At 33.7% G+C, this 9,701-nt stretch overlaps 1 protein-coding gene across 3 annotated transcripts in view; it reads left to right on the plus strand.

Moving 5' to 3' along the window:
• Positions 1 to 9,456, plus strand: part of LOC120088285 (GDSL lipase-like) — a 26,526-nt gene extending 17,070 nt beyond the window's left edge. For 2 of the 3 annotated variants that reach the window (XM_039045471.1, XM_039045470.1), the window contains exons 5-6: positions 6,526 to 6,606; positions 8,945 to 9,456. In XM_039045471.1, the coding sequence (XP_038901399.1) occupies positions 6,526 to 6,606; positions 8,945 to 9,201 (338 nt within the window). In that variant the 3' untranslated portion in view covers positions 9,202 to 9,456. The remainder of the gene's footprint in view (positions 1 to 6,525; positions 6,607 to 8,944) is intronic. The other variant, XM_039045472.1, reaches the window with a different exon arrangement.
• Positions 9,457 to 9,701: the final 245 nt, after the last annotated feature.

The raw sequence follows: 9,701 nt of genomic DNA on the forward strand, positions 1-9,701 counted from the left end.
AACACCTTTAACGTTAGCAAGAAATCTTACCTCATTTCCAATGAGTAAGATATCATCATCATATAATATTAGAAAAGCTACAGTCTTGTTGATAATTTTCTAGTAAACACAAGGTTCATCAACATTTTGTTCAAAGCCATAATATTTGATCGCAATGTCAAATCTTATATTCTAGGATCGAGATGCTTGTTTCAATCCATAGATGGATTTTTTTAGCCTGGCAAACCTTTTCTTCTTAACCCTGTTCAATGAATCCCTCTGGTTGAGACATATAGATACTCTCTTCAAGATATCAATTCAGAAAAGCTATCTTAACATTCATTTGCCAAATTTAATAACTATAAAAGGTAGTAATGGATAATAGTATTCTAATTGACTTAATCATGGTAACTAGATAGAAGGTTTCTTTATAGTCCACCCCCTCTCTTTAGGTAAATTCTTTTGCCACGAGTCTAGCTTTGTTAGTCTGTACCCTACCAGCTTGGTCGTGTTTTTCTTGTAGATCCATTTGTAGCCAATAGATTTTTACCCCATCTGGTTGATCTACAACTTTCCAGATTGATTTGAAGTACATAGACTCCATTTCGAGATCCATGGCTTTTATCCACTAGTCTCGATCCACGTCTTCCATTGCCCGTTTAAAGGTCAATGGATCCTTCAAGCCATCATCAGGTATGACGACCTGAGTTTCTGTCAAATCCATGTAACGGTCAACCTATTGAAAAATCCTCCCACTACGTAGAGGCATTATCGACTCTTGAGAAGGATGTGACGGATCAGTTTTTTCAACAATTTTTGTAAAGGACCATCCTGATCAACAATTCTTATTGATCTATCTGTAGTTTCTTTGAACATCTTATTCAATACTAGTTTATTGTGAGGCTGATGATTTCTTATATGGTCTTCCTCTAAGAATGTAGCATTTGTCGATATAAATACTTTATCATCTTGAGGATCATAAAATAGACCACCTTTTGTTTCTTTGGAGTATCCTACAAATAGGAATACTTTTGAAAGTTGTTCCAGTTTCTTTGGATTTTTCACTAGTACATGTGTTGGACATCCCTAAATCCAAAGTGACGTAAACTACCTTTATATCCTCTCCATAATTCGTATGGTGTTTCTGGAACACTTTTCGAGGGAACCAAGTTCAAAATATATACAGCAGACTGTATTGTTCCCCAAAATGAATTAGGTAACTGAGCATAACTCATCATCGAACGAACCATATCTAAAAGGGTTTTATTTCTCCTTTCTGATACACCATTTTGTTGAGGTATATCGGGTGCTCTAAGTTGAGATTGAATTCAATGTTCTATTAAATAGTCTTGGAATTTCAAGTCCATATACTTTCCACCTCGATCTGATCGAAGTGTTTTAATCTTTTTACTAACTGGTTTTCAACCTCTGCCTTATACTCCTTGAACTTTTCAAGAGTTTTTTTTACTTATGATGCATTAGGTAAATATAGACATATCTAGAATAATCATCAACAAAACTGATGAAATATTCAAACCCACTTCGTGCCTCGACATCTATCAGACCACGAGGTCTAAATATACGAGTTTTAAAGGTTCTTTGGCTCTAAGACCTTTTCCAGTAAAAGATCTTTTGGTCATCTTACCCTCAAGGCAAGATTCACACGGTAGTAGAGAGTTGTCTTCTACCGTATTTAGGAGTCCATTCTTTACCAGTCTCCCAATCCTGTTGAGATTTATGTGTCCAAGTCTTAAAAGGAAAAAATAGGCATTAGGAGAAATTTTTCAGTTTTTACTTTGAGTTTCAGCTATTTTAAATATCTATATATTTAAAATAGTTTTTTCCTCGGTTGGTTTTAACATATATAAGTTATTTTTAAGTTTAGCAGAACATAATTGAACACTTTTTGAACTAATGAACACTTCATTGATATAAAAAATAACTTTATACATATGTCCTAATAAACTGAAGATAGATATCAAGTTCCTTTCCATATTAGGTACATAATATACATTTCCTAACAAAATGTAAGCATCTCTGAAAAATAACTTTAAATCTTCCACTGCACAAACTGAGACGACTTCACCTGTTCCCACCTTGAAAGCCATATATTCTCTACTAACTGATTCCAGGAACTAGTTTCTTAAATGAAAGTGCAAATATGGTTAGCAGCGCCTGAATCTAATATACAGGTCAAATGAAAATTTTCCACTAAACATATTTCAATTACTAGTAAATAATATTTACCTTGTTTTACCTTTTCAGCCTTCTTTTCAGGAAGGTGTTTTGGGCAATTTCTCTTCCAGTGCCCATCTTTGTTGCAATAGTGACATTTACCTTTGGCAACTTTAGCCTTGACCTTTTTTGCAGGAGTTTTCTTATTCCCTTTTTCTTTCATTTCATTTGGATACTCTTATCCTTAGAAGGTCCAGACGTCTTACCAGAGGGTTTAGTCCCAAATGACAATCCCTTCTGAAATTCTCCTGGGGTTACAACATTTGTTTCACCTTCCTGACTTTTATTTTTCATCAAGGATTGATACGTATGAAGCTCATTAAGGAAAGTAGTCAGATTATACTTTATTTTGTTCATCACTACATTTATTCGAAATTACAAAAGATTTAAGACACCAATCTCAACAAGCAGAACCAACATTTTCCTTAGCAACCAAACCAGAGTCGAAAATAGAAGAACTCAAATTATCTAAACTAGAAACATGGTTGTTTTCATTCGTAACCCTACCCACAGAAACCCTATCAGGGATAAACTCATTAGAGACAACCCTAGGGTTTCTAGGCAAAACGATAAACTCATGCATGTTTTTAGGAGACCCATTGAAAGAGGACTTATCTTTTCAAGGATAAATGTCAACATCCTCACCACCTAAATCAGTCAAAATGAGAGATAAAAAACTCACTCTTTCTTTTCCATTTATTTCGCTTGGTTGACCAACACTAGAATGTCTGCGTTTAGCCGTCGGAGGAAGGACACCAACTTCATTCTTTGCAGTAGACATGTGATGAACACAAACACCATACTTGTTCGTGAAAACCAGAGAAACATCCTCGCAACAACCTTTTTTTCATTTTTCTTTCTCCTTGTAATGAAACATCTTTTCACCGGAAGTGTGTGTGCTTGTTCTAATATTGATCATCAGATAATCAAATATACTAAACTCAAGTAAATAACCCCTCGAGATGGTTGACTACAGAAGACAGACACGAATTTTAGAGAAGAACTGTCATTTTCAGTCAGTGAGCAGTTCAAATTTGGAAGATAATTTGAAATCAAGTAACATTTAAATTTCTTTAACCTGATACCAACCTAAATTAATATGATTTGTCCATCAATTAACTGCTTCCCTTTCCACAATTGATAGGCCACCAAATTTTGAAAATTGGCTAAAAACAGTAATTTCTAGTCCTTCAAAAAGCAAGATTCAAGGCAACTCTCAAAGCTTCAAATCGATCAGCATCAAGAATCTTGGTGAAGATGTCAGCTAATTGGTATTTCATGTTAATATGCTCTAACATGTTCTGCTTACTCTCTACAAGATCACAAATGAAGTGATGTCTGATGTCTATGTGTTTAGTCTAACTATGTTGAACAAGATTCTTTGATATCCTTATTGTACTTAAATTGTCACAATAAAGAGTCATGACATCTTGTGAGACATCATACTATTGTAATATATATTTCATCCAAATTAATTGTATATAGCTACTCCCTACAACAATATATTCAGCTTCAGTTGTAGTGAATGAGACATAATTTTGCTTCTTGCTGAACCAAGAAACCAGATTATTCCTAACAAAGAAACTATCCTACAGAAGTTCTCTTTCTGTCCTCTGAACTTCTAGCCCAATCAGCATCGCGATAGCCAACCAGAGAGCTATTAATGCCAAATGAGTATAGTAGACCATATTCACTTGTCCCATTTATATCCACAGACTCAAGACTGGGGACAACTATCCAACCATCGTTTGTAACAAACTACCCAAACTTCTCTTACATTTCATTGATCTAACATTCATTTTCAAAGGCTTATTTGACATTCTTCGACTCAACCTAAGAAGTGAAATAGATATTATTGATCATTTCCAGATAGTCGACTTTGTCTTTCCTTCTTGTTGTCATCCTTTATTTATGATCACCAATAATGTTATTAGAAGGATGGTTTTTAAGAACCCTATTGGAAGGTTGCTTGTTGTTTCTTTCTGTCTGCTCAGAAATATCCAAGATGTCTTCCATCAGAGTACTTGACCTCAGATCAGAGAGCTTGTTAGAAAGAATGTTAGAAGCATCAATATTAACAAGTTGAGTTGAGGGAGAGTCTTCTTCAACTGTAGAAGAGGAATTGAAAGATCGTCAATATTAACAAATTGAGTTAATGGACTTCATGATAGTGTGAGTACGTTTATTGAAAACCCGTAGGCCTAACTATTTGAGGAATACCCAAGGAAAAATCCTTCATCTTACTTGGAGTTCCATTTCCTTCTGGCCTCTCTATTAACTAGGATGTAGAAAGTATTTCTGAAGATGTGAAAATACTTTATATTCGATTTTCTTTCTCTCCACAACTCATAGATAATGTTCGAAGATCCTAGTAGCAAAACAATCCTTTTATGGATGTGACAAGTTGTGTTCAGTGCCTCTACCCAAAACTGATATGGTATATGATTGGCATGCATCATCACGTGAGCCATTTCCTGAGGAGTCTTGTTTTTGCTTTCTATAACTTTGTTCTATTATGGTGTAATAGGAATTGAAAAAAACATAATGAATTCCAGCACTCTGGCAGAACTCAGGAAACTGAGAGTTCTCAAACTCCCTACCATGATCACTCCAAATTCGAACAACATTCAACTTCTTTTTGCGCTATAATTAAAGATAGAGTTTGAAACACGAGGAAAGTGTTAGATTTATCTCGAAGAAAATGAACCTAAGTGATCTCGAGTAGTCATCAACAACAACTAAGGCAAACTTTTTTACTGCACTGAACCCATAAGTTCCATATGAAGAAGTTCGGGAACACAAAATGTTCCAGGATGACCTATCTGCTTGTGAGGAGTTTGGGTTTGTTTTCCCGATTGACAATCCCTACATATAATTCCAGTTGATACAGACAAAGAAGGGAGACCAATTATAGCATTCTTGCTAAGAGCCTTCTATATAGTCTTTATGCTAACATGCCCAAAATGTTTATGTCATAGGCTATCTTCATCTTGCCTAGAGAGATGACAAACCTGCGAAGAATTACAAAAACTCCACAGATAATAATTATTAGATGACAGCGTATTTGTCATGACAAGAACTTTGACATCGTCTATAACAACACACTTGTCTTTTGTAAAACTCATGTTCAAACATTAGTCACATAGCTTACTGATGCTAATGAAATTGTCATTAAGCTCCTCAAGAAACATTACATCATTCAATTTTGGAGAACCTAGATAATTTAGAGTTCCTTTTCTAATGATTTTACCACTCGCACCATCACCAAAAGTGAGTTTTCTTGAGCTGACAGATTTGAAATCAGATAAATAGTTCTTTCCACCTGTTATATGACACGAGCTACCACTATCGAATTACCAATTTATTTTGGCAGATGATCTGAGGGAGGTCAAGACAACATTGTATTTGTTATGAGTGTTCTTCTCTCTCCACACTTGTTTTATCGTACTTTGTCTAGGTTTGTAATTTTGACGAAAGTGAGCAGCCTTTTTGAGAAAATAGGGCCTATAAAGATATTTCGATAACTGATAGAAAAAATAATATTTATAACCCACTTTGCTACAATAGTGAAAAATTCATCTCGGCCTAAATACACTATTATTTTTCTCAATTGGATTAAGGAAGGGAGGTTCTGTAATACCATAGGACTCTAGATCTTGAGCTCTGACAAACTTAATCTTTTGTTTCCCTTTAAACAATTTATTATGCTGACTACTACTTGTTGAAAACCCAAGTCCAGAGTTATTACTTGTTGCCTTTCCTTTTGTTAGGATCTTCTCAAGAGTCTCAGTACCAGTATTTAACATTCTCACATTCTTGCTCATAGTGTCTTTTTCAGATTTAACCTGTGAAATTTCCAGCTTCAATTATGCAATAGTAGTCATCAGCTTGTGATTATCATCAATCAGAGTCTCAATTCTTTCTCTTTCTATATCAAGGGTTTTCTGACCTTCTTACCATTTAAGAAAAAGAGCATGATACAAAAGATCTGATGCTTCAAGGCTCAGAGCATCAGAAGGCTTTTCTGCATAAACGTCATATTCAGAAACTTCATAGGTTAAGGTGTCTTATGAAATGCTACTAACAAGAGCTTTAACATCTTCCTTTGAGTCACTACTATCTTCTGTTTCAGTACTAGATAGAGTTAAGACATACCTTTTACTTTTTTTCTTAAGGAAATTAGAGCATTCAACCTGAATGTGACCACAACCACTACACTCTTTGCACTTAATATGCTTTTCTTTTTTAGACTCAATTATACCAGACTTTTCAATTTATTTCTTGTTGTTCTGATGTCTAATTTGATTGAAGGGGAAAGCACCACCAGGCTTGTAGGTGTTGTATGCGGCAGACCACTTACCAAACCGTTTGAGAACACAGTTAAACTGTTTTGTAAGTAAAGATATAGATTCAACAAGAGAATCTTTTGACTCTTTATCATAATCAACAAGCTCTTCCTTAACAAAGTTTCATATCAACAAGCTCTTCCTCAATTGCAGTAACTTTCATATCAAATCTCTTAGGTAAAGACCTAAGCACCTGGACAAGTTTTTCTTCTGAGATTTTCTCTCCAAGAGCGAAGAACTCATTTGAAATATCTAATGGCCTGACATTAAAATCAATAATGGATTCACCATCATGCATTATAAGATTCTCAAATTTTGATGTCAACAAGTGTAACCTTGACATCTTGACTTTAAAAGTTCCCTCATGCGCAATCGACAAAATGTCCCATGCTTCCTAAGCAGAGATACAAGTGTTAATTAGTTTGAATATGGTGCGATCTACACCATTAAATATGGCATTCGGGGCATGAGAATTCCCCAACGAAGCTTCATCTTCTTTTCTAGACCACTATGACTCTAGCTTCAAGATTTCTTTCACATCATTAGTTTTGATAGTAGAATGAGTCCACCCAGCAACCATTATTTTCCATGTTTTGTTATCGTTTAACTTAAAGGAAGGCAAGAATTCATGCTTTCCAATAGAATAGTTAGTTCCATCTAGAATCAGAGGACGAGTGGTAGAGCCACCTTATTTGATCCCATCCATGATCGAAACACCTGAGATAAAAGTGGTTCACTCTGATACCAATTTAAAAAGCACTATGATTGACTTGTCACTCGAAATTCGGATGTTAAATAGAAAGCACTAACAAAAATTGTAACAATAAACAAAAACAAGTAAACGAATACAAGAGTTAGTAACCCAATTCAGTGATAAACCACCTAGGACTAATGGGTAGTGTGCCCAGGAAAGATAATCCACTAATATTGATGAGTTAAGCAATTTACAACATAGTACTTATCTGTAATACACCAACTACTATAGTGGCTCACATAGAACTCAACCCCTAAATCACCTAGGTTCCCCCTAGACGTGAAACCCCTTCTCAAATGTAATTAGGCTCCCCCCAAGCTTGATGATATTAATGATGAGACTCATCTCACGATGATATCTTCCCTTTCAGTTAGTGAACTTCTTTCATTGATGAATCTTAGGATCCCCCTAAGATGGAGAATTCCCTCTTCGAAGCTGAGTCTTAGGCTCCCCTTAAGACTGAGAATCCCTTCTCTGGCAGCTAAGACTTAGCCTCTCTCTAAGTCGTGATAATCTTCAACATGCTTCAATCAACAGATGAAGAATTTGCATACCAAAATAATGAACAACGAGCAAAGACACGATGTAGAACAATTCGACTGAGATACAGAAATCGTCTTGCTCTAAAAAATATAATTCAACTTCTTTGAAACGGCTCTCAATAAACCACACATTTTATAAATGAATTCCAAAAAAAAATAAGGAAATAACTCCCAAATCAAAGAAGATAATCCACGCCTCATTAAAGGAAAATATTAGACAAAATCAATTTGCCAGTTTTTTCCAGATAAGAAAAAATATTGTACAAGAAAGTATTCTAATGTCTTAACGTGATGTTAAGGCATTTTGTGAGACATCTGTAGAAACCAAGGCCTTAGAAAAATATAAAGCCAATCAAATGAAATCTCCAACAAAAAGAAAAACACAAATAACAAATCACAAGATTTCTTAAATGTCAATTATGTGAAGACTGGTTCTTTAAAAAAATACTTTTCTAAATTGTGATGATTTAGTCACTGAACTTTAATAAATAACTATTTAGTCAATGAACTTTAATAAATAACTATTTAGTCAATGAACTTTACAATGAATAATGACTTAGTTCTTATTGTAAAAAATATTATTAAGATTTAATAAAATCTATTATATATACATGTAGATCGATAATTAATAAATCAAGAATAACATTTTTTTTATAAACAATAAAGATTTAATTGTTACGTTTGACACTTATTTTTATGAGATTTTTCATAATAGAAACTAAATTGTTACCAACTTCAAACTATAATGATTAAATTGTTACAAATTTTAAAGTATAATGACTAAATTGTTACTCATTAATGTTTAGAGATAAAATTGTTATAAACTAAAAAATACAAAGACTAAATCATTACCAACTAAAGTTTAATGTCTAAATTATTAATTTTATGAAAGTTTAGGGACTAAAATTTTCTTTTAACCTATGAAAATTTATTAAATCTCTTAATAACGTCTTTCACGATAGAGACTAAATTATATGGTAACAAAACAAAGTGTAGGATTGTTACTTCCGGAAAGATATAGAGATTGAAAGTGGTTTTTAAGAAGGTTGACATTTCCTAATATGTACTTGTTAAAAATGTGAATGAAGGTTTCAAGGTAGTGGACACTGCATGCTGCGGGAGTGGTGAGTTTAGAGGAATCTATAGTTGTGGAAGAAAGGAAGAGCCTTTGCCATTTACTCACTGCACAAATCTCCAAGACTATTTGTTTTATGATTCTTATCATCCCACTGAGAAGGCATCCGAGCAACTTGCAAAATTGATATGGAATGGAGATGATGAAATTGTTAAGCCTTATAACTTCAAACAACTCTTTCAATATGACTCAAACATGACTTTTGATTGAGAAAGATGTAACAAAGATGTTTTATTTCTCCTCTCTCTTTCTTGAACCACCTAGAGGAGTTTTATGAACTCTATGGTATTAGATTTGTCACTTGTGGATATTGAAATTAAAAAATCTAGTAAGTGAGTGCCAATAATATATCCAATAAGTGGTACCTTATTATAATAAAGTACACGAAATAGGATATATCAATAATATAGATAGACCATGTAATTTAATAATGATAGATTTTATATAGTGAGACAATGTGATATATATTTTTGCTAAGGACATTTCATTTTTTATGGTTTTACGGTTTAGCACATTATCTATAAAAGACTAGGACGTTACATCATAGTTTAAGATAATAGTTACATGACAACAACTATTTAGTGAAATAAAGGTTACCTAACACACGAGAAAACTTGTTATACATGATGCTACAAACATTTCTAGAAACATAATAGATAAACATATAAAACTAGAGGAAGAACAAAATACAAAATTTGGTAATCCAATTC

Source organism: Benincasa hispida, chromosome 10 (genome assembly GCF_009727055.1).
Source record: "Benincasa hispida cultivar B227 chromosome 10, ASM972705v1, whole genome shotgun sequence".
NCBI lineage: Eukaryota > Viridiplantae > Streptophyta > Magnoliopsida > Cucurbitales > Cucurbitaceae > Benincasa > Benincasa hispida.